The 25560-nt window shown below is 44.6% G+C and overlaps 1 protein-coding gene across 1 annotated transcript in view; it reads left to right on the top strand.

Moving 5' to 3' along the window:
* The first annotated feature begins 417 nt into the window (after positions 1-417).
* Positions 418-25560, top strand: part of emid1 (EMI domain containing 1) — a 51716-nt gene continuing 26573 nt past the window's right edge. Inside the window, exons 1-3 of the mRNA XM_053421724.1 lie at positions 418-1010; positions 8168-8281; positions 9122-9225. Coding sequence (XP_053277699.1) covers positions 850-1010; positions 8168-8281; positions 9122-9225 — 379 coding nt within the window. The 5' untranslated portion in view covers positions 418-849. The remainder of the gene's footprint in view (positions 1011-8167; positions 8282-9121; positions 9226-25560) is intronic.

The raw sequence follows: 25560 nt of genomic DNA on the forward strand, positions 1-25560 counted from the left end.
TTCTCAGCTGCAGAGCCAGATATTTAGTTTGGAGCAGGAGCAGCTTCGTGGTTAATGAATGCAAACCTACATGTCCCCAATGTATAGGTAGAGAGAGGTCACAGTAACCTGACACATAGAGATGGATGATGGATGGATGAATGGATACATAGAATGATGTGTGGGTAGATAGATGGATAGATTCGGTGTATATCCCCTCCTGTTAAAAACAAGCAGCAGCTCCTCTGGGCTCAGCTCCAGTGATTTCATAAGAACCTCTGCGAAGCTGCAGCTCATAATTCGTTTAGAACAAATGCCGTGCGTAACGTGCCGTCGCCTTAAGCGCGCATTGTCCTCGGCGAGAGGTGGAAACTGGGGAGGTTGGAAAAAAGGAGAGAAGACCCAGCAGGCTGCGCTTTTCAAAGGACCCGAGGAGACTATAAAAGTGGTGTCATGCCCGCTGCTGCAGAGGCCCGGCTCGTTACGCGCTCACAGAGACGGAGGCAGGCAGAGCAGGGAGAGGAGGACGCACACTCACTCACTGTGCGCAAGCTTTACAAACTGCAGATCTGTGTTAGGCAAACGGGAGGCGGGGGTTTCAGTAGTGGCATTTTCCTCTGGCGCACTCAGAATTTAACAAAAGCAAATTTTTACGCACGAACTAGTGCCAGAATTCGTGTTTCAACTTAACTGCGCGTTTGCCTCCGTGGTGAATAGGATGCGTGTCTTCTCCTGCCGACCCAGTGCTGTTTGACACATTCCCCCGAGAGCTGGATCCGTTCACCGGTCTGTTTTCTCACCGGGGGAAGTTGGGCTCGTCATAGAAAAAACTTTTTTTCTTCTGGCCGTTTGGCCGTGGATGCCACGGGAATGGGACCGAGCCAACGGGAGAGCGTGTCTGCGCTTTGCAGGAAAAGTTTGCTGTGCACGTTGCTGCTGCTCTGGCTCAGCGCGGCCGTGGACGGGACCTGGAAGACGGGGCTTTACAAGACCTACTCTGCAGCCTCCCACACCTCCGTCTACCAGAAAAGGTAAAGAAAGCATCCAGTCATCGTCATATAAATAAAAATAAAATAAAATGATATGAATAAAATGAAATATAAGTTGATCAGGTTTGGCTCAGAGAGTATCCTGAAGTAAGTAGTAGGGCATCATGTTTAGCTGATATCTGTTCTAACAGTGTGTGTTTGAACCCAGCAGTCCTTTAATGCATGACTCTGCAGAGTTACTCCCATCTCCATCCATCTAGCAGCTCCTATTGTCTTCCTGACACTTGGTTTCCTTTTTCCTGTGCTGGCAGCACACATGGCGCTGCTGACTCCCATTGTCTGCCCAGCTCACCCACGTTTCTCTGTGAGGCTCCCGAGAGCACCTCTGCCATCTCTTAACCCAGCAGCATCAACATCTGCTGCTCCTCTGAGAACCTGTGTGGATCCCAGGGGGCATCCTGAATTTGTCAATGAGGTTTTCATGCACCTCTACTAAAGTGCACAGGAAAGGTCACTGAATGAAAGAGGGGTTCAGACAGACTCGTGAAAAAACGTATGTTGAAGGAGACAATCGTGAGACTAAACACAGACAAGAGCATCACCCAGCTCTGCTTCCCTCCTGCACAGGGCCAGTGTTTAGCTCGGAGACCAGCCAGTGCTTAGTGATGAGAGGAGGTTTACCTTTGTGCAAATATTTATGCTGTCAGGCCATGAGTGAGTGAGTGAGTGTGTGTGTGTGGGGGGGGGGGTAAGCCTGGTCCGGGAGCCTGCATGAGACCCCCTACCCCTCTAAGGAGGCCCCCCTCTCCTTGGTGTGTCCAGGTGGCTTTCAGCGCTCCCTGCAGCCTCGCTCCACCGGCTAACATCACCTCAACCACTCAGCTCCCCAGCTCCCCCTGTGACTCCCGGCCAGAGGTTTGTGGAACGTGTTTACTAAACACAGGCAGCTGGGACTCCGCTGCATCTGGGCTTGTTTTGGGAAGGGGAGGTGAGTTTACAGTCGGCTCGCCGCTGTTTGTGTGCGGCAGAGGAGGAATGGCATGGATGGGAAAGAGAAGAAGCTGCTGTTGGTTGTGAGTCAACCGCCGTGTCCAGAGGCGGAGAGGTCAGTGGGTTTGAGGTGACACCAGAGGAGCTGGAAGCCTCGACCCACCTGCTTTGTGGCCCGATCTGTGAGAGCAGCAGTTTATGGTGCGTCAACAAAGCCGGTGGCTGAGGGCCTTCAGACAACAGAAGGCTCTCATCGGCATTAACGACTTGACATTCAATGACAGAGACTTAACTTGTCATTGTGGCTCAGGCACTTGAAAGGAAATAAATATTCATTTTAGCAAACTGGGGGAAAGGATTCTGTCACACAAACCTTCAATGTGAACACCCTTCCATACCTGCGTGTCTTCACACAGTGATTACCCAAATCAAAGGGGATTAACAGCTCCTGAGTAATTTCTGGACTGTAGCGCTCGCTCTGTGGAGGAGCTGATAAAGTGTTCGTTCACCCTTGGCGTTCTTAACGACTATATGAGCTCAGTACGCTGAGGGGTTACTGAGGTAGCTGCTTCTTTACTTTTTGTCTCGGCCGCTTCTTTATCCTCCCTCAGAGGACTTGTCATGGTCTGACAGACAGTCTGAGCCCTGTGGCCGCCCTCATTCCTCACCCATCTTAACCATATCCACATTTTCTCTAAGCATGGGAATGAAGATGAACGATTCCACTCGGCTGGGTCCTGATTGGCTTAAAACTGGCTTTGGATTTGACTGCTTAGGCAACTTCACTTTATGTTTGCTCAGGTAACTTGTTCATGCAGGATTTGAGCAGCTCCCAGTTGTACAGATAAATGATTAGAGATGGGTGATTTCCAGCATTGGGGATTATTCGTACACAGCAAGACCATTCACCAGTGAGGAGCTGCAACGATTAATTGATTAGAAACCAAAAATAACCTGCAACTATTTCATTGATAGATTAATTGGAATCGCTGTTAAAGCAAAACAAATTTCCAATATGATTACATGATGGTTACATAGAGTGGCAGGACAAAACTAGAGTGGCACTCAGTAGAGCTCATATACCTTCTTTCTAAGTATCCTAAACATGCCTGAAACAAATGCCTACAATGCTCTCACAATGTTAAAGAAAGAGTTTAAAATTAAAGCAATATATATATATATATATATTAAAAGGGACTTCCACCAAGTTTCCTGCAAGTCTTAGTTTTTGAGTTATTATGCTGACAAACAAACAGACAAATGGACAGCGGTGGAAACATTGAATGAGGGAATAAGACCTTATAAGACAACACCTTGCACTCTTTTCTTTGTGTATTTTCTGATATTTTATACACCAAACTGTTCATTAAATTGATTTGTTTGTTTATCAGCAGGATTACACAAAAACAACTAATGAATTTCCACAAAACTTGGTAAAGGATGTGCTACGAATCAGGGAAGAACCTAATCAATTTTGGCTCAGATCTGGGTCAGGGGTCAGGGATCCAGGAATTATTTTATCACTTTTTTTAAAGTTTTAAGATTGGATGTTTTTCGACATCTTACAGGTTTCCCAGAGCACATTAAGGGAACTAATATCTGTAAGTGTGGGAAATTTGCTGCGGCTTTGAATTAGTTGGGCCTTGAAGGAGATACCCGCTCGACTGAGTGACGTTCTAATTGTAAAAGGTTTCTCTAAGGTTTAAGACTGTTGGCTGGATGAAACAAGACATTTAAAAACTTCATCTTTGGTTTCGGTAAATTGTGATGGATATTTTAGGATTTTCTTTTCTCAAATTTCATTAAATAAATGATGAATCGAGAATTGAATCGTCAGTTTCAGTCCTGCCCCAGTGTCTCACTCACACTCTGCATGTGACACGTTTTGCAGAATCTCATTCATGATGAGCAGAGCAGGTGTTTACTGCCTCATACACTTAAAGATGCACGTACCCGTTACTCACAGTGACGCACTTAAAGCTCACAGGTGTCCAGGCCTGAAAGCTCAAACAGACAAAGACAAATGAGAGTTTTTGTCCTGCTCCTGTGCGGCTGCTGTGAAGAGTCACTTAGCCCTGACCTTCAAGGCCTCACCGAGGTGCTTTCATGGTCTTCACTGCTCTCCGCTGAAGAAAAACACAACACAGCACAGCGTTGAACCCTAGCTCCATATCCCGACAGCACTAATCTTCTCTATTGTCTTACTTCATAATTCTTCAAATGCAAACCCATCATAGCTATTGTCCGATATATTTTTCATTTTCTGTCACACTTCATTCCACGCTGCTCTCTCATAGGCTCCTCTGGTTTATTCTGCTCTCCCTAAAAGCTGCAGATTAGGACTCCAGGAATGTCGTATCCCTCCCTCTTCATTAATTTCACACTCTCTTTCTTTTTTCCCGCTTTGTCTTTTGTTGTTGCAGCACATTTATCTTACGCCTCTTCTTTCCCCCGCGGGACCAACACTGCTTCATAATTGTCCTTCTTTTCACTTCCCTTTCCCATGGGAAGCTCCCTTATCTGACCTTTACGAAAAAATGACCTATCCTCTTCTCTCCTCCTCCTCTCCTCTCCTCCTCCTCTACTCTCCTCTCCTCCCCTCTCCTCTGGTCGTGTGCCACATCTCTTTTGTCCTTTGTTCCCCCCAAGTATTTTGCCAACAGACAGAGATCTACAGAAATTCCTCTTGATTCATATCCATCCTGCATTTCAAACATTTCTCTGACTGTCCGGCCCTCCTCCCACGGAACATGAATGGATGGGTGGAAGGAAAGGGAGTTACTGAGATTTTCATTTTTTTTTTTTTTGCCCTCGTCAGCCCTCTTGTGAGTTCACACGGCTCAACTCCCAGCTCCTTCCTCCCCACACAGTCTGCTGAAAGTGCACCAACCCAGTAGTTTGATCATGAATGACTGCACAGAAAGCAGGGCACGATGAGGGCATGCTCAGTAGCCTGAATACACCACATACGCCTTTTGACAAGTTCACAAGCTCTCTGTCAGCATTTGCAATCATTTACTCTTCAGCAACGTTTTTTTGTTGCTCTCCAGCGTTTTACTGTCTTGGCGTCCGAGGCGTCGAGGAACAGATGGGCCAAAGCTGTGATTTTTCCGTCCCTTTTAAAATCGTGGATTTCTGTCTTAACTGTTGGCTGTGGATATATGTGACTCTGAGAGATGGTTGAAGATTTATTTAGCTTGGGCCCGGCAATTCAGTGTGTGCCATGTGTGCTTAGAGACCTGATACTCCCAGAGGGCCCGCGTTGGTGCCTTTGCCAGTGAAACAGCACGGTGCCGCTGGGTTTCACACTTCATAACACAGGGGCGCCTGCAGTAAGAAGAAGGTGTTGACTAGGAAACATTTGACAGTTAAAGACTGGGCGCACCATGCACCTGCGTTGCTTTATTATCATTTCAATACTCAATAGTCCATTGTGAAGCAGTTCTCAGGAACAATATGAGTGGAAATGTTGCTTCAGGGCACTGTAATAAGACGGATATTTAATATTCAGCCTTTTACATCCCAGAGGTGATAATGGTGTGACTTGTGCCCGCAGGTTATACCAGGAATACATCGTCATCTCCGACCTCTTTGCAGTGAAAGAAAGTGTTGTTTTAGCTGCCTTGTAATTATCTTGACTCAGCTTTAGCAAGTCATGTAGGTAATGCAGGCATTGGTTGCAAAGCCATCTGGGAAACGGTGAAGTCTGTAATGCCAGCTGCTTTTGTTCTTTTATTCACTGCAGCAGTAGCGGCAGCGGCGGTGGTTGGCATTTCCTCTTTGGTAATTGCATAAGTAAAATGCAAAGAGAGAGGGGGAGACAATAAAACTCAACTCACTTCCCTCCTCGTGCCCCCTGGTGACTGTCTTAGCTGTTCTCAGGTGAAACGTCCTCTCAGCCTGGGAACCTCCGATGTTAGTCTACTGGGTGGTGGGGAAGAGTTGGTACCCAGTGTCCAGCTCCACCTGACCACAGCTCCTTCAGGGTTTGAATTTTACAAACCAATAACACCAATGATCAGAGCAGGTCTTTCTGGACAAGGGACAGAAACCAGATCTTTTAAATCTGTGTTTGTTGCCTTATGGCTGATGAATAAATATACATATATATATATTTAGATAGCATGTGTGGCAGATTAATTGGACGCTCACTTTTCTAGACAAATATTTGAGTAATTCAAACTGTGTCTGCAGATTTCCTTTGACTTGTTAGTGGGATATATTGTCTCAGGCTGTTTTCACACCTGAAAGGACCAATGACTGAACCAGGGTTCATGTTATTGTTACATCATGTTCACTCAGTTTTGGTTTCACATTGCAATTTCGTGAACTCTTAGCATGACACCCTTACGTCCTGTCATCATCATGTTCGTGTGCTGCCTCTCCCTTCACTTGACATCGATCCTCTCACTCTCTCAGTTTGGGCCTTTTTAAGCCTGTTTTTCTACTTAGCTCATTTAACCAAATACAAAGCAATAGTTCATATCCTCTGTAGATGTTCCTGTAGATGTTCTACAGGAACTAATTTTTACTTTTCTTGTCATTATTTTTCTCCTTTTATTCTTTAATGGCTAAACATATTTTGTCAACTTCAAGTGAAAGGTCTGAACCATCCTAAAAAGTGTTTTCACTGCAAACGAACTAGTAATGATTCAGTTTGATTCCGACCAAGACCAACTCTTTTTGTTGGTCCTTTTGTCCCGATCATGGTCTGAGACACATTTCATACATGCTGTGTATGCCAGCGTGATCAAATCACGTGATGGGTCCTGTGTTTTTTGTTGAATATGTTGATTTATTATGTTAAAGTGAAACATTGAAGCACTAATGTGCTGAAATAAATTGGCACGGTAAACATTTTACATTGTGAAATACAAAGCAAAATTAATAGATTTTAAAAAATGGCCCAAATAACCCAGGACTCAGGGCGAAGGTGCAGAACAAAGAAGGGAGTTCTGAAGCCACTGATAGAATCAGGTGGTCATTATTTATTTATCTGTATCTTATCTGGGACAGAGATAATCGTCAAAAAGTAACAGTAAGTGCAGTCATACACAGACATTTCTCAGAGCTTCAGGTTTGCGTGTGTGTGGCCAATGCAACATGTGCAGATTGTTAATGTGAGGTGGTTCTGGCCTGCTCGGCATCCTCCGCCTTTGGCACTTTCCTTTATTGTAAACTGCTCACACACACACTAACACACACACACACATGGTCTCACATATTGACAAACAGCCCTCCCTCTCTTGCACACACATTGGCAGTGGAACACACAAAGTGCAGTTGTGTGCTACAAGCCACAACAAGCACCCTTTGTACTTTTCGACATAGAGCCCCCTTTCCATACATCTTATTGATTGTGTAAACGCAGCCTATAGTAATGGTTCTCCTTGTTTCTCCTCCAACATACCCTGATTAATACTAATCAGGGTATATTTAGTTTTCCATGCATTAAAGCCATTCAGAGGGATGAGATGAAACCTGCCTCTCGTGCTAAACTTTGATCATCTCCTCCCTTACTCATTTGTGGTGCTTTTAGCCTCATGGTTTCCCAAATGTGGAGAAAGCACCCAAGACTCTGCCTGCTCTAAGTGTTCATATCCTCACTATCAGATCTCTGACCTTTCAATAAGCAGGTCAGGCTCTTAACAGCCTCAGTGAATCCTCATAATGTCTCGCAGGTCCTCTGTGGAAAGCGAGTGGACTCATGACCCAACATTAACCGGTGATAAAAAGCTTTAATCCCCCTACGAGACCTCGTCTTCCTCTGTGCTCCCTCCAGCGAGACTTTACCTCCCCTGTGAGCCAAGTGCAAACGGATGTCTATTGACAGAGGAGACGCTGCAATGTAAATACTGCCCACAATGCACTCCTGCAAATCTCGCGGCTGATAAAAAACTGTGTAAACACCATAAATAAGTTTCAAAACAAAAGGGTGGGGAAACGGGAGAGAAGAATCAGATCCCACAAGGATACAACAGAGCATTGACTGTGACTGCATGGATGATTTACTTTTATGAGAGTGCTGTAGTGTGAGTGCACTTCTCTGAAGGTGTTTATAAAATATACACGGCTCTTCCTTGAATTATTTACTTTGAAAATGGGCTTTTATTCCCTCTGTGTCTAAGAATAACAAATTGATGCTGCTGCTGTTGTTTTATTCTCAACTCCGGGTTTCTGACTTCCTCTCCCTTTATTTCTCCCGTCAGGAACTGGTGTCCTCATACGGTCACCAAGACAGTGACGTGCCAGGTGCAGAACGGGACAACTCTCCAGCGAGTCTACCAGACATGCCGCTGGCCACAGGGATGTACAGGAGGGAGGTGAGGAGGCCAACGGAATGTACCACTAATGCCTTGACATACCACCGAGATGTGAACAATCAAACGAGGGGGAAACAACTTTAAAACACCTAAAACATTATGTGCGATTACAACCTTTTGGGTTTTTATATTTTGCACCTGTAAAAAACTTTAACCAGAGAGGAGATTAAAAACCAAACCGATGTTCTAAAACAATTTTTCTTTCTTCTGTGACTTAAAATGTGTTCTCTTAGCTTCACTGTATCTGCGTTTTCAGACATGAACTCTGGAAATAATGAACGTGTTAACACTATCAGGAAATCTCCAGAGCGTTGAGGCAGAACATTCCCTTTTAATTCAGCCGTAGAAATCCTCAGCCTTTATTCCCCAAATCTTTGTTGTAATACACGAGATGTAATACAAGACGAATATGTCCACTTGTAAAAGTATTTAGTAGCTGATAGCAAATACCTTTTTTCTACCAAGCTATTTGTATTCTGCTACAGTCCCACTTGCTCACGTTGAATCCTCCGCTCTTTATGAATTCTCCCTATAATCTTCTGCTGCATTCTCACATGGACTGACTCAGACAATATCCAAATTTCACTTGGGGGCTGGCAGGAAAAAACTTAGGAGGATCCCTCGGCGTCGGGCAGTCACGTTCTCACATACAGCACCTTTGCGGATAATATCAGGAGGTTATCCGGAACTCAGTGCATGTCTGAAAGCAGCTGAAGTGACTCCAGTTCATGCCACAGTCGAGTCATATTGTTTAGACCAAATTTAAGGGCGAGTGAGTCAGAAAAACCACCCGCATCATCATCCGACAGCTAACCTGAGAGTTTGTGTCTCTTTTTGCAGCTACAGGACCGTTGTCAGACCTTCCTACAAAGTTGTGTACCGCACAGTGACGTCTCTGGAGTGGAAATGCTGTCTAGGATTCAGCGGCGCTGCCTGTGAAGAAGGTAAGTCCGGAGAGAAGCCGGGTTTTCATGGATTTACACACACGCTGGACTCTCACAGGGGGCTAACATTGTAATCTATGACCAAGAAATGGTTCCGAGGAAGAAGTTACCTCAAAATGGTTCAGTCTTCTGTCCTCCCTCCACTTCCTGTCTTTCCATTACCTCATTTGATCACTCTTTACATCTTTCAGTTTATTCATTTACCACCATCTGCATCGCTCTCTTTTGCGTTGCCGTCGTATAGCCTGCCGCTGGGCCTTCCAATGCACGTGTACAAGTAATACTTATAAACAGGAGTGATTCCCATTAGGTTTACATAAGGCTGCCTCTGTCTTTAAAATGAAGTTAAGAAACAAGATCCCTCAGCGTCTTCGGTTGAGTCAGTTTCCCTTCACTTTATTAATCAGTTTTAATGTGCTCCTTCTAAGAGTCAGTGCGAGGGTTGATTCTTTTGTGTGGTTGGTTTGGAGTTTTATGGTCCAGCTGCAACCCGGCTCTCATCCCCTGCTCGTACCGACTGTTGTTTTCATTTTTCAACTACAGTAGCTGCCCACCGCACACACGCACATACACGCACACACGCACAAAGTGTGTAATGACTTCCCCTGGCACTGGCCCCCGGGTCTCAGCAGTCTGGGGAGAAGGGTGGAGCGTCTGTTTATGCCGGGACCCAGGACGTGACTGGGTGTAACATAAATCACCGGGCTTTGCGACACAAAGGAAAATAAATGTTTACAGTAGTTACGAGTGGTCAACTTTCTGTGGTGCTGAAAGCAGAGGCCGTTTCTCTCTTTAATGCTCTCCCTCCTCGGTGAGCTGAGAACAACTCACACATCAGGACTGCGTGAATATGGTGGGTGTCTTAGACCTTCCTCTCGCTCAAAGTCAAGAAACTCATTCACAGTCGAGCACAAACCAGACTTTGCTTAACAAAGAAAGAGGAACACACAGTCAAACATGGGAGGGAATTATCCAATTAAGTTGTTGCTGGAGGAGATTCCCCTCCGGTTGTCATGGCATTGGGGGGCTGACGGGCAGGGATGCTGGATTAGCCACTTATCGGAGCGTCGTTACGGGTGGCTCAGATCACAGGCTGCGCTGAGTGGAAGTGACAGGTCCCATTCACGGGGGCCTTTACTCTCCGGCACCATGGATGCTATCCAGGGCCACCGGCGCTTTGTTCTGTGCCTGCCGCGTGAGGCGAACCTCTTGCCAGCGCAGAACCTGATATCCCGCTGCTGTCGGCCTCATTCAGCGCTCTAAGGAGAAATAAAATCTTGCCACACGGGCAAAGTTGGAAACAGGATTGTGCATAAATCTGTTGCTGTGGTGTTGCAAAGTGAAGTTAAAGCTGCGTTCACGGTTCAGTGGGTGCAAGTTTTAAATCCAGGGTCTTAATACCTGTGTGTGGCTCCATCTGTAAATCTCTACACATTTCTTTGCAGATTTTCAGACGGCTCTAAGCACTTGTTTGACCTTGAGTATGGCTTTATTACAAAGGCATGGAAAATGAAGCATCTCTGTTATATAAAAGCGTCTCTCATCCTCCTGCACCGTTTGAAATCTACTGTCTAGATCTGACATTAATAAAGTATTGCTTTTAATCTCATAAATCTCATAAAAGCCGGAGCCAGATACATACGTCCTTTAAGGCTTCCAGTGTTGGTCATATACCTTTGTTCTCCCCATTTCCTTTTTCCTCTGCTCAGACTGTGGAAAATGTGTATGATCCGTTCATTTACTTATGCTGCTCCACTTTAACTTCCACGGTTCTCTCACCAGGCCACCCCATAAGCCCCTGGCCATGTCTGAGTCCCAAGGCCGCTGTGCTTTACAGCAGATCTCAATAACATCCATTTCCAGTAGGACTCTGGGGCTGAGGCTGCGTTAAGGTGCAAGGGAGGGAAAGGAAGTGCGTAATAAACCCAGAGCATGTTTATTGGTGCGCTTACGTTTTAAATGGAGATGAGAGAGTTGTTTTCTCTTGTGTCCCTCTGTCCTCACCCCTCCGCCTGCCAGCCGACAGGTCAACATCTGTAAATCAACAGGCCCAGTCTAAACCTAAGATAACGTGTCTTTGTTTAAAAGTTGGAATCGTGCGTTTCCAGACACAAAGCAGCAGATATAAATGAGAGAACTTTATGGGAAGAGATCAGGCCGTTCTGTCATCCAGTCGCACTCCTGTGAGGATTTTTTTGGCCTCTCGTGTTCAAATTTAAGGCTTCAAAAGCAAAACATGACATCACACCCAGGCTGATAAACAAACGTTCTCCATTCGAGAAGCAGAGTAAGATAACACTGCATCAGACAGGCACCTTTCACATTCACTCTCATTTTTGGCAGGAATTCCAGGCCAATGGTGTAATTACTGAGTCCTAATTGTTTTCTATGAGGTATGGGAGATATTGTCCTTCTTCTGGACCTGGAACACAATGGGCTTTATCTCTGATTGAGCCTGAGAAGAAAAAAAGGACTAAGTATTTGCAGATGTAGGCACTTTCATTGGCTGCCAGAATAAGGGATTTAATGTATGCTTGGTTGGCTTTAGCATTTCCAAGTAAGTAAATGCTTGTTTTCAGATGGGATATCCCAACTTACGTTACATTAAACACAAATATCAAAATTACTTATCATTTGGAGGTAATTCTTCGACATGAGAATATCGAATGTAACATTTAAATATAGGATTATTACATTAGAGCTGTCCCATACAGGCTGCATTAGACTCCACATATAGTACCGCAGTGAAATGTGATTGCACACTCAGCAGTCTTGGAAATCTTTAACATTCATTTGCATTTTGGACCCTCGCCTTCTATCTTCTAATTTTGACGGCGTCTTAAACGTATGAAGATGACACTAGTTGACAGTTGACATCACAGCCCTGATTTTATTTACGGAGGAAGGCACTTAAAAGAAAATACGGCTGGGGCTTATCACAGGAGGGGGGCTGCCCTGCAGCAAAACATGTGGGGGGGGACGTGGACTTGAATTAGCACGGCTGTCAAAACTCTGCCGCGGGGGGTCCCCATCAAACCATATCTCGCAGCCAAGCGGAGGCTGCGGTTTTTTGGGCTGCAATTACGGTATGGCTGGGAGGCAGAGGAGCGCTGTCTGTAATAAGCCGCAGAAATGTAATCTGTGTTTTCACAGCTCAGCGCAGCTTATCACAGGCCTACACGCTAAACCCCACGCTTTAAACATCAGTCGGCTGCAGCTTGCTATTAGCGAAGGAAGAGTGGGAGTGCACGGACGTCGGTGCATGTGTCTGTCTGACTGCTAGAATGAACGTGTGGGTGGGAGAGAGAGGTGTTGAGGATTTGTACAGTGAAGGATGCAGCTGTTCACTGTGATTAGCTGCTTTAATGGCAGCACAGCTTCAGCTGTGAGTGGAGGGACCCCAGCCTGAGGTCAGAGAGGATGGGGCTGAACCAGAGCAGGTGACCTCCACTCCCACTCCTCTTAGACGGAGCCGCACACATCACAGTCACCTTTACATTCAACCCACCTCTTTTCTCTCAGCAGCTTTTCTGGTTTCCCCTGTGTTTGCTTGGCAGATGTTAAAAATGCGAGTCTCTCTTGCTCCAGCTCATTCACAAAAAAACTAATTTGATGAAGCGGCATTCACACACCCGCTGAATTTATGCATTCATGAGACGAGATTTGCAAAGACACAGAAAATGCATGCATACATGCAGGGAGGGAGGTGGGCTGCAGGGAGGCGTGCTTCAGCCAGCGTGCAGAAAAGGCTGCAGCAGCCGATATTCATGCACAAATGCTGAGCTCAAATTGGAAGCAGATGAAGTTAAGGCGAACTGGGCAGAGGGCCCCAGATGAGATTAGACATGGGAGCGTCCAGGCCTTTTGAGCCCACGCTGCTCCTCTCAGGGGAACTGTCATAATAGTCATTAATTAACAACCAACACCACTGAAAATCCCGACATAACCTAAAATTAACTAAACCAAACAATGGAGGAAAGTTTTCTTCTTCTTCTTCTCCTTCTTCTCCTCCTCCTGTCTGCCTCTCCTTTGTACTGCCTTGCTCTTATATAAGCATGTGCTGGTATGTGCAACAGGATTATGAAAAATCCCCAAATTATACATCGTAGAAGGGCTCAGGTTTTTAAATTGGAATATATACTAATAGTTATGATAATATTATTATGACATTATTTTGAAATGTTCCATGCAAACCACATATAGGGCACACACAGAGCTGCAGAAGCATTTCAGACTGCGGAATAAAAATGATTGGGTCACAAGGATTATAATTATAACTCCCTGCGTCTCTAAGGTTCATGTTTTTCCAGCAAAGCCACGTTCAGTCAGACGTACGTATTTATAAGATTGTAAATTGTATCTATCATAAGTTGCGTTTTATTTCTGTGCTATTGAGCCTATACATAAGGAGCCACATTTGGTTTAATGCTTTACGCTCCATTTCCTGACCTGTACCTTCTGGTGTTTAGTCTGTTAAATCTGAAATAAATGGACCTGAACGACAAGAAACACAGATGCATATTCTTTCGCTGAACCTTTTTCTTTCTCTTTTTTTCTAGTTTCATACATGCTTAACCTTGAATCTGAGTTAAGCTTTATGTTTCTGGCTCCTGGACTGGAAATGCCTCTTCTGCTTACTGATTTATTTATCATTTCCCCAAACTTCCCCCGGGGAGAGCATCGAAAACAATTTTTCTTGCAGTCTGAGAGAAATGAGGTGTGCCAGTTGTAGCTTTAAAGCAACAACTTTAAAGCCTGAAATAGACACACACACACACACACCCAGGCCCTGGCAGCTGAAGTGTTCTTCTGTCCCCAATAAAGATGAGGCCTTTTCCCTTCACCCAGTGCCGGACTAAGTGGACTGCTGCGCTGAACGCGTGACCCACAAACAGACAGGCTCTTCACAGCCCGACAGGTCATGCAATCATGAGCAGAGGGAAGAAAGACAAGGCCAAGTGAACTGGTAACAGCGCTTTTATCATGTAGAGAGATAAAGAGGAGCCGTTAAAATCCTGACCTTTTTTAAATCCTCCTCACGAGCAGAGGTGTGGGCGCTATCTCCTCTCGCTCATCTCTGATCCACTCAGCGACTGAAGCTGCTTTAACCGGTCTGCTCCCTGCCCTTCAGCATTTCACCACCTCTCAGCTCACAGGTATAGAGTGGCAGGAGGGAGGCACTGTGCTTAGCAACACAGCGCCACTGTCTCAAGATATAGAAGGTAATGAAGCATATTTGGTGTTGTGACGTCAGTGCAGAGACAATGGCAGCATTGACGGAGCTGGTGCGCTCTGGATCCTGTAGGTTCCGTACAGCTGTGATGAGTTCAATGGTCCCAGTTGCTGCCAGCTGGCCTCATCTAATGCAAGTCTCCATCTCAATAATCTATCAGAAACCCAGTCCCCTGTACACTTTTATTCTTATTCTTACTTGATCTTTATTTAGCTTAATACAACTGTACAGTGTAGCAATTTATTATTTTACTGTCTCATCCTAATATATAGAGATGCAACTAAAGATTATTTGCATTAGTTTTAACTTGAAAACTATTGTATTTATGAACTGATTGATTTTTTTATTTTATTGATGGTTTAAAAGACAATTTACGCAAGCAACTCTTTATGGCACATTTCATTCCAGACGGACGCGCAATGTGCTGCACAGATTTTGAGGTACCACAGAGATTGCAGCCACAAAACCATGTGAAAAAAATAGTAAGACATAAAATAATAGGAGGATTGTGTTAAAACTAAAAAGAAAAACTATTAAAATAAGTTGTAATAAAACATCAAATGTAATAAGAACTTTGATAGGAAATTAATAATAATATAGATTATAATAATAAAATAAAACATTTTAATAAAATTAATTTACGATAAATAATTAAAAAGTGTCAACCAAACAAGCACAGCTAAAAAAATATGTTTTTAGTTTAGTTTCAAAGAAAGTAGTGTTGAAGCACATGTAACATAATCATGGACTTTAAAACACGTTAAACCATAAAGGTATGTCTCCATTTTCAGCCTCTAATCTACAACAAGCAACACAACAAAGAATACTGTAACACCAGCTGAGAAACAACATCTTACAATGGCAGTGGGACACAGTATACATTGTCCAAGTTGTCTTCATAAAACAGGCCACAAGTGAAAAATGTGTTCCGAAGACTATGTGATGAATCGATTTGTCAATCCAATGGTGATGGATTAACGTGTCTTGTTTACTGCCTCCCAAACATCCAAAACCCAAAGATGTTGGATTTAGTTTCATTTGAAACAGAGAGAAACGGCAAATTATCAAACTTGAGAAGTTGCTGCTGACTGTTTTCCCCTCATTTGGTTAAGATGAAGTTAAACTCTCCAGAAATCCATCCATCCATTATCTCCATCGCTTATCCTGCGGGGGGGCTGGCGCCTTCTTCTCCAAAGAATAACCCCAGTCATGAGAGTCCCCTGTAAAACCCCTCATGTCTCCTTCTTGACGCCAACTCATTCCCAGTTCTATCCACATTTAGAACAACAAACGCATGGACACACAATGAAAAGTGTTGCTTTTAGGCCAGAAGTTCTTCTCTCCCAGTGTACCAGTCTGTGGTTTCTGTACCCTCCCAGTAGTACTGATGATCGAGCTGCTCATTTGTCTCTGTTATGAGTTCATAAACATATACAACACCACATAAAAGGCGCTCCAGTGTTGTGGCTCCGTGGGTGGGGATTTCATGAAGCTTTGAGCATCCTTCACTCCCATATACACCAAACCACAAACAGGCCGCCACATCACAGAGATCTTACTGTGGTGTGTTGTGGTGTCATCATTTACGGCCCTCACATATCACAGACCTCCCAAACATCCTCCAGTCTCAGTTTCCCCGCCATTAAAGGCTGCACTTTTGGATAAGGTGCAGGATTCAAAAGTAGTTGCCCCTGTCTGACTCTTGAGCTCAACTTTGAGCTGGTCTTTGCATACATTTCCATTTGCTCATGTAGTTGATACCGTGCTCGGCGGGCATGAGGGGAGTGGTGCTGATGGTTGTGATTAGTTCTGGACTGAAGACGAGAGTGGAGAGGAGGTTTGGAGGAACGGGACCGGCACTCGGTCTAATTAGAGACATGCCTGGTCGGCTTTAAGAGCTCAAACCTGACAGGGGAGCAGGCATTTCCCTCAAGGAGCTGATCACCTTGACCAAAGAGGAATGACCTCACCTGACTGGCTGGAAGAGGAAAACAGAGGAGGATAATGGAACTGGCCACTGGAGATGAAATGATATGTAAAGCCGAAGCCATACACCAAACACAACATACCAAACACAAAGTCGCACATTCAAATCCAAACGGCCGGTAACCAGCATTGAGTTTGAGTGGTTCATACTTCGTCCTTCAGTTAGGCCCAGGACCTAGAGCCTAGACTGCATTGAGCCCCAGCTACAGTCCAAACCAAAGACACACTGATCTCTGTTCAAGTGTTTACGATTAGATATTTGATGTAAGGAAAATGGAGTGAAAACCTCATGATTGACGCTGATTGAGCGTCATTAGTGGGAGGAAGTGGAGATGCACCGTCCATTTTTATATATAGTCTGTGGTCCAAAAATGGATTCCTGAATGGCATGTAAGCTAATGATGAAGCATATGAATCAAAAGTTGTAAAATAAGTCACACAAGAGTTTAGAGAAGGCTTTGAGTGGAACATCGGCTTTCGGTAATTACTTTTTGACCTAGTCATGGAAATTCAGTCATCCCGTTATTATTCACCTGATCTGGTAGAAAGCTTGATTAAATTTAAAAAAAATATGTTTCTTGAACTTTTTATATATTGACATAACAACAATAAAACAACACTCAGTACAACATTGGTCTAGAGAGTCTATACATACTTACGACTCACATTCACCCAATCAGTGTAATGACAACAAGATAAAGATAAAGAGCCTAAGGCTAGCCAAGGACAACATTCGAGAGCACTGAAGCCACTGTACAGCCGGAACAGTGAAGATATGGAGTCCAAATGTTCATAAACTGTCCCTCTGAAGAGTGAAGCAGACAGGTCAGGTGCTCAAGGGGAAAACATTCCATAATTATCTTGTGCCAGTTCGATTTAGTGTTTTTTTTTTCGCTTATTAGGATTAAGGAAAGATGTGCAAAACCACAACAAATATTTTTTCCAAATCTTGCAAAACATCCATCCAATATGCTTGTATTTTAGGACATGACCAGATACAATGAGTATAGGTGCCCACTGAGATTTTACATTTTAAACATGCAGGTGAGAGTTGAGAGTTCATTTTATGTCTTTTGTTAGGAGAGATTTTGTAAACGGTGCACAATCTTAAATTGCAGCAATCTGGCACGGTTACACACAGATATTTTCTTTGTTTGAGTCCACTTATCCCTATCAATATCTATACCAAGTTCACCTTGCCACTTCTGCATAACATCCTGTACATTTATCACATCAGTCTGGCTTAAGACATTGTAAAAATGAGTAATGGATTTCTTAGTTGGGCCAAAGGAGGAGTAATTGTTCAACAGCAGATGTAGTGGCACCAATATTAAGAGTAGTTTCCCTGTTTATGAAGTACCGGATCTGCAGGTATTTGTAAAAGTCATGCCTGGGAAGATTATACTTTTCCTTGAAGTTTTGCAAATGACAACATGGATGCACCCTGAAATAAATCACGCATCCTTTTTATCCCTCGAGATGTCCAAGTGCTATACCCACCATCCACCATGCCTGGTAAGAAGTTAAGATTGCCCTGAATTGGAACCAACAAAGATGTTAGACCAGACCTCCCTTCAAGCTTTTGTGTAATAAACCATGCTTTTAAAGTATTGCAGATTATAGGGTTATTTTTACAATGGCTCCTGGCTGACTTTAAGTCCTTGAAGGCCAAAAGGCCTAACAGGGAGCCTGAGGTCTGTGACTTTTCTAAACTCAGCAGATCAGAGGTAGGTTCCTCCTTGACCCATTCTGCTATAAATCTCAAATGGGATGCCAGCTGATACCATCTGATGTTGGGAAGATCTAGACCACCCTTCGAACTGGGAAGTTGTAGTTTCGCTACTTTTAGCCTGGGCTTTCTCTTGTTCCAAATGAAGTCACTCAGCTAGCCATTAAGCAGCCTCAGTACTTTGCCTGACAAGAGTAATGGGATCATCTGTAGGGGGTATAACAATCTTGGCAAAATATTCATTTCAATAATAGAAACTCTACCAAGCAATGACAAGGGGAGTGGAGCCCTTCTGTCCAGGTCCCTCCTTATGGAGTCTAGGAGGGGGTTAAAATTGCCCTTATACATTCCATGAAATAAAGGTGTGATATGAATACCCAGGTAAACAAAACCTGTTATGGACCATTTAAATGGGAATGAGGGTAGTGTGTCAGTTCTATCTCTAAGACTTCCCATTGGCATAGCTAAAGATTTTGAGAAATTGATTTTGTAACCCGAAAAACATCCAAACAAAGTAATTACATCAACTAGACGTGAAACAGAAGTTTGCGTAAAGAGAAATTTTATGTTGGATCCCACCCACATTTATGCCAATTATGTCAGAATCTTGCCTTATAGCCTCAGCGAGAGGTTCTATTGCAAGGGCAAAAAGAGCGGGACTAAGAGGGCAGCCCTGACGTGTTGAGCGATGAAGTGGGAAGTTGTCAGACCTATAGCCATTGGTGATGACTGCGGCCATGGGATTTTTATATAATAATTTAACCCATCTAATAAAATTGTCTCCCAAATTAAATTTATGCAAGATATTAGATTACATTTTTTAATGGATTGAAAAGAATAACAAAATGAAGTAACCAGGAAGTCGGCAAAACAAAGCAGGAAACAAGGGCATGGAGACCAGAGCTGTGTTTCACAGAAAGACTGTATGAGTGCAGATGTTTACTTTGCGCTAGTTGAGCGTGTAAGAGGAGCATCAGTTAGAAAACACCTTTATCCCTGCATCGTCTGGGGTGACGTCTCATCCACTCACCTGCAGCGCTCTACAGACCCTCTCAGCGTGGCGGGGAACTTTTTGTCACAGTCTTCTTGTTTGCAGGAGACGCACAGCTCATCTGAGGGGCACAGAGTCGGAGTGGGAGCAGGAAGTGTAGCATGCATCAGCGGCCCAGGTCCAGTGTGGTTGTGGCAGTGCTGGTGTGGTTGGTGAGGCATTGTCGGGGGCTCAGAGCCAGAGAGGCCCAGCGAGGCGGGCTCATTAACAACAGGACGTACCCCTGAACCTCTAAACCCAGGCCTGCATTCCGTCCGCTCCAGTGCCCCCTGGGACTTGTCCGGGGGGGGGGGGGCTTTAACAGCCCCGGTGTTGTGGTTGGAGCCTCGCCACAACCAGACCTGAGCTGTGCATGACGACTCCCCCCCCCCCCCCCCCCCCCCCCCCTGTTTCAATCAGTCCAGAGAGAGTGTCTGTGTGTTCCTGTTTCCTCAGGTGTTTATGGCTCTCTCACTCATTCATGCCGAGCTCACAGCCGGGGCCTGGCAGCAAACAAACACGCACGCTCGCACACCAAAAACACCTGCCGCCACAAAGCACAGACACATATATCAAGTTTGTACAGACCGACAATAAAGTTTTTACATTTCTGCACCAGACATGATTCGACAGAACCAGTGAGCTGAATTTGCTGAGTTAGTAGTAGACTTGATGAAGGACGAAGACGCCTGCTCACTGTCTCTCTGTTCTCATTCATGCCGTATATCAGTTACATGTGTGCCTTTATGACAGACAGACTGACAGGGCAGTAACTCACTACTGTGCCAGAGTCAGAGCTCTTTCTGCTGCCGTCATTGACTGCAGGTCGAAGGACAGAGGATGATGTCATGGAGCGTTTATTTCTGTTGGCTGCCCTCCACGTTGTCTTCCTAAAGCTCTGTCTCACCTTATGGGGCCGGCATGTGGCCCCATGAGGCCATGTCTGCTCAGCTCTGTGGAGACACTGGGGCTATAAGCCATGATTCCACAATCCTGTACTTCAATGGCACCTGTTTTAGTGTGGATTTATATTATTGGGTTATATTTTTGCTCTATTTTCCCATTCCATTCCTTTGTCTATGCTGATTGTTTTTTTGAGGGTCACAAGGGGCTGCAGTCGTAGACTATTTATAAAGATGGACGACTTGACAGTTTAAGTGAAGCCAAGCTTCTCAATTGCTTTCAGTCTGTTGATGGATGAAAGAACAGTACTTAAGTCTGTGTGATATTAGGTAAATACTGATACTGATATGTCAGAAACCACAGTCGTAGTACTCAGGGTATCCAAACCAAGGCCTGCACGCAAATTGGCCTCTCTGAGCCTCTTTCAGAATGGTTACCCTCTCTGGACACCCCCCCATCATTACATCCTATTTACAAAAGACCAAAAGGATTATTCTCAGTTAATGCGTTTTATATGAACTCTTCACTTTGCCTGTGTAAACCTAGCTACTCGAGTAAACAGAGACCCATTGAAGCAGAGATACTAAATCTGCGAGCAGATGGATTCTCGTCCCCGAGACAAAGTGGAGAATTACAGTTTGTCCGAGCTCGGCTCTCGCCCCCTTTCATCCCTCTGGCCTGGCTCGCAGGCAGGGGTAATCTCTGTGGCTCGCTCATAGATGGAGGGAGGGATGAGCGTGCAAAACGAGAACGGCTGCACTAGTGAAACTGTGGCACGGCTCCAGTGGGACACGTTTCCCCCCAAGTGCTGCCAGTAGGAAAGACAACAAGAGCGAGAATGAGAAGAGGAGTAGTTTCTCTTCCTCTCCTGTTGTCATAAGCTGACAGTTGCAAAGAAATGAGATGGTACTGTTGTTTTAAGCCAGAGCGAGGAAATATATTACAAGGGAAATAGAGAGCGGGAGAAATGGAGGGGTTTTCTTAACTGGAAAGGTCTGTTCATGTTACTGTGAAAAGGACAAAGAACAGATTGAAGCAATAATCATGATGAGCATCGTTCATACTTTCACTGTGAGCCATAACCACAATGTTCTTTTTGAAGTAATTTATCTTTTCACAATGTAACTGAATTTTAGAAATAAAATTAGATTTGAGGCTGCTAAGGTTTTGTATGTTCTGCCTGGGGCGCTCACGGCCGCGCACGGCTACCCCCTGGGTGTGGGTGGGTAGCCATAGGGACGCCAAAGGGGTGAAAGGGCAGACGGTTGAGGGGCGCAGGGTTTCTGCTTTGCTGCAGAAGAATGGCAAGTATTGTTCCTTAAGTGGCAGCACTGTATCAAGACTATCATTGGAAATTTCTTGACACACTTGTTTGGCGTCGGTCTTAAATTTCAGGGACACTTCAGAGCTGCATGTTGCGAGCTGGTCATGCTAAGGAAGCACAATGTGTTCCTTTCAGCGCCCGAGTATCAGTAAATCAAAGAGGAGAATTGAGAGCAATTTGTGTATTTTTTCTGTAGTTTTGTGGTGTAACTGTCCTCTGTCACCCTGGTGTCTCTTCATCTACACGTTTGGACTGAAAACTGACCTGCCAGAGACACACTGGCCTGTGTCTCTGGCAGGTCAGAGACACACTGACCTGCCAGGTCCACTCAGGATGACCTTTGGAGTCTCAGCCTCCCACCAAGACTTTCACTGTAGATGTGTGATTGTGATGTGTCAGGCCTCACACACTCCCTGAGCCTCATCGGGACAGGAGAGGGCACGCTGGGAGATGAATTACAAACACTGCTCAGGATCATTCATCCATCAGAGCAGCTCCTCTGGCCAAGCTGGAATTCCTTCCCCCTGGCTGCACCTGACAGTGCAGAAACCTTAGCCCGAGCCGCCGCCAGCTCACTTTTTGTTCCAGAAGTGCAGCTGAGTTTGCTGGAACTTTTCAGGAGGTTTTCAGTCAAGTAGGAGGCAGTCTTCTGTCAGCAGCCGTCAGCCGGGGCCTCCTCTCTGGAAGAGCCTGAAGGATCCATCTTAGAGCCCGAGCACGGCCGGAGCATTGATCAACAGCAATTTTACTCTACTCACTGAATAGAGATGGTTTTTCATTCAGTTTTATGGATTTTTTTTAGACAAATTGCAGTCTACAAGAGAAAAGACATGGATCAAAAATGTATGCACCAGAAAACAAACATTTAGTGAAGCTAACACACAAATTACACACATTAGTCCACACCAAAGACTGTATACAAAGATGGACGTTGCATCTCCACTTCCTCCCACTATCTAGAAGCTTAAAACCAAACTGCTTAAAACAGTTAACACAAAAGACCTACCTAAATGAAGGGAACAATCTTTCAGAATTTTGTATTTTACCTGAACTTTGACTTTTTAGATTGTCTATGCTCCATCCACTTACATGGATAAGGCAGTGTTAATAACCTATACTGCAGACAGCCACTAGAGGGTGATTGAAACACTATACTTTTACATTAGGGGAAGTCTTCCATCTTTGTATCCAGTCAATGGGACATACAAAGTTAACTACACATTAGAGAAATGCAAATATGCAAATGTCAAACTGTGACATATTGTACTCATTAAAATCATAAAATTTCTTTTGAATTGAACTGTGGATGTTGAAAGAGGTGTGATGTGTAATGTGGTAGAGTTCACTCTGCACAGGGCGTGGGAAGAGAGACGCACTGATAGGCCAAGGAATGCTCGGCTTGGAGGTCCAGGTTCAGGCCATAGAGTGAATACCTTATCTTCCATATTCACAGATGACGAACTTCCCGGAGTTGTTGCTTGGTTTTTTTCTGGCTGTGCAGTGTGAGTGAGTGAGTGATGATTGGTTTACGATAGCTAGTACCTCTCTCCGGGTTTTCACCCTCGTCACTTCACAGAAATAGCGACTTAAGTGCTAAAACAGCATCAAATAAACGTTCCGCTTGTCTTTACAGAGTCTTTACATCTCACTGGCGAATGACGACATGTGTAATTCTGAAGCTTTCGTCGAGCTTTAAATTTAAATGATTTTGTTTTTTATGGCGGTGTATAGTTTTATGTAGATGGGTGTATAATGAGTTTTAAAGGCTGAATCACTCTAAATTGTCACTTGTGATATTTACAGCTCTCATAAGTAGTTAAACATTCGGCAGATGAAACAGAAAACAGTCTCCTGAGTCAGCACAATTATCCTCCGTGTTTCATGTGTCGATGGTAAACCTCGATGTCTCAGTAGTGACTTTATGAATCAATTAAAACACAATGCAGAGAGGGTGGGTGAGAGGATTAGGGGCAATTCAGAGGTGCCGTTGATGGTTTTGGTCGACCGCTGCATCTTGAAGTCCTCAAGAAGCTGCTGCTCTGTACTTTTAACCTCTGTCTGTTTTCTGCTACTATGAGAGGAGGAGATAAATAGGGTGCACACTCCTTCTCTCTCTCTCTCTCTCTCTCTCTCTCTCTCTCTCTCTCTCTCTCTCTCTCTATACCAAGCATTTTGATATACTGTGCTTTAGATGTGTTTGGGCTGCGAGTCAGACAGTGGGACACATCCATCCAGTTTTTACTACAGCATTAAATGTCTGGAGAGATCAGGTCAATCTCAGCCAAGACCTCCACGTCTGCTCCGAAGCACAACTCACACAGCCAGACCTCAGCGATGACGAGGGGAGGACAGAGAAGATACACGCATCACATTTGGACTACACACACACACACACACACACACACACACACATGCATGTAAACTCTCGACAGATACAGACACTGCACACACACACACACACATGGGGGATGTGTTTAGTTGAGACAGGCCAGATGTTTTATCTGGGTGTGTATGTGTCAGAGCGCTGCACTCCCTCTGACGGAGGGGTGTTAATGTCCGTGGCTCGGCACGCTGCCACGACTGCTGTGACCGGGACCTCTCAGATAAAAGACACCACGCTGACCATGGGGGGGGGGGTCTCACCTGCACATGATTTAGAGCAGAAACAGAATACGAGACCCCGGACAGGATAAGTCTTTCTCTCTTCTCTCTTGTGAGAAACTTTCTGAAATGCGATAACAAAACGTTATCTTCAGCTTCTCTGCGGGTCAATACGTGATCACTCATCCCTAAATCCCTGTTATACTAGTGTAATGCTTATATAGTTACTGAAATGGAAGAAAAAAAAACATTGATATGATTATTACTGTGGTGCTACAGTAAGAAAATAGAAAGGCCAAAATAATGAAATCACACATAAATCATAAATCCGTATTACGTTTGAATCAGTCTAATTTAGAGGTGTTGTAGTGTCAACATCTAAACATAATTTTATTACTTCTTCAGACTTTTTAAATGGGTCACATATGAACGATACTGTAAATATCTCGAAACAGCTACTTCCAGCTCTTAGATCTACACCTGATATTGATTGATCACTTTTAATACATAAATTAAAAAACATGTGGTTTTTCTTGGATGAAACATCCAGTTAAATCCGGTTGTTTTACCTCGCGAGTGTGAATATCTGTGTTATTTCTAAGACTTGTGCTCTGTAAACTTCAGATGGACATTTCTTTGCTCTTTTCATTTATTGACAAAACAATCCTTCGCTCAACCAAGCATGAAAAGTAATTATTTACAGCCTCAGTCTTTTAGAGGTTCGGCCTAAGAAAACATTGCTCTTACTGAAGTGTCTACTGTGGACTTCTTGACGTTTTCCCTTTGGTCGATCAGCACTTTCTTACACTGTGGGAGTGAGGGAGTGCAGGCAAGGCGGTTATTGAGAAACTTTCTGAATGCCGGCGGGGAGGAGTTTGAAGGCGAGCCTGTGTTCCTTTGTAATGCGGCGCTGAGATTAGGGCCACATCCACCACGTCAGCCCCTGCTGGAGCCCCGCAGGGTCGGCCGGCCCCTGTCGACCCCAAACTGGGATCACACGGCCTGTTTTATTGGCCGACAGGAGCGACATGATTGATGGCTCTGCATTGTTAGCTTCTCGTTCGGCCTGTTGTTTCTCCATGCTGTAAAGGCATTGACGGCTCTGCTACGTTTTGATGTGTTTTCCAACTCCTCTGAGCCTGTAATCTGCTTCCACTCCCCTGCATGTGTGTGCTTTCATCCTCGTGTGAGTGTTTTCACACAGTCAGCTCCATCTGCGGGCATGTTGTGTTCAAGCACCTTTCAGAGATAAGACCCTCATTTGTGACTTGCAGCAGGGGTAGAGGAGGAGGGAGTTCAAAAATGCTGTGAATAGAAGTGTTTGCTTCTATCTCCCTGTGTCTCCCCTTTTCATCTCCTGTTCTTATCTTTATTCCTTTTTCATGTGTGCCAGCAGTTTGCTCATCTTACTCTCTAAGTCCTCTGTAGCACAGGGCAGTAAATTGCACTGTGGGAGAGTTTTCTGGGTCCACATCACGACATTCAGCCAGAGAGCGATGGCGAATGGATGTCACATTAACACTGGAGCA

The sequence above is a fragment of the Pleuronectes platessa genome, chromosome 4 (assembly GCF_947347685.1).
Source record: "Pleuronectes platessa chromosome 4, fPlePla1.1, whole genome shotgun sequence".
Taxonomy (NCBI): Eukaryota; Metazoa; Chordata; class Actinopteri; order Pleuronectiformes; family Pleuronectidae; genus Pleuronectes; species Pleuronectes platessa.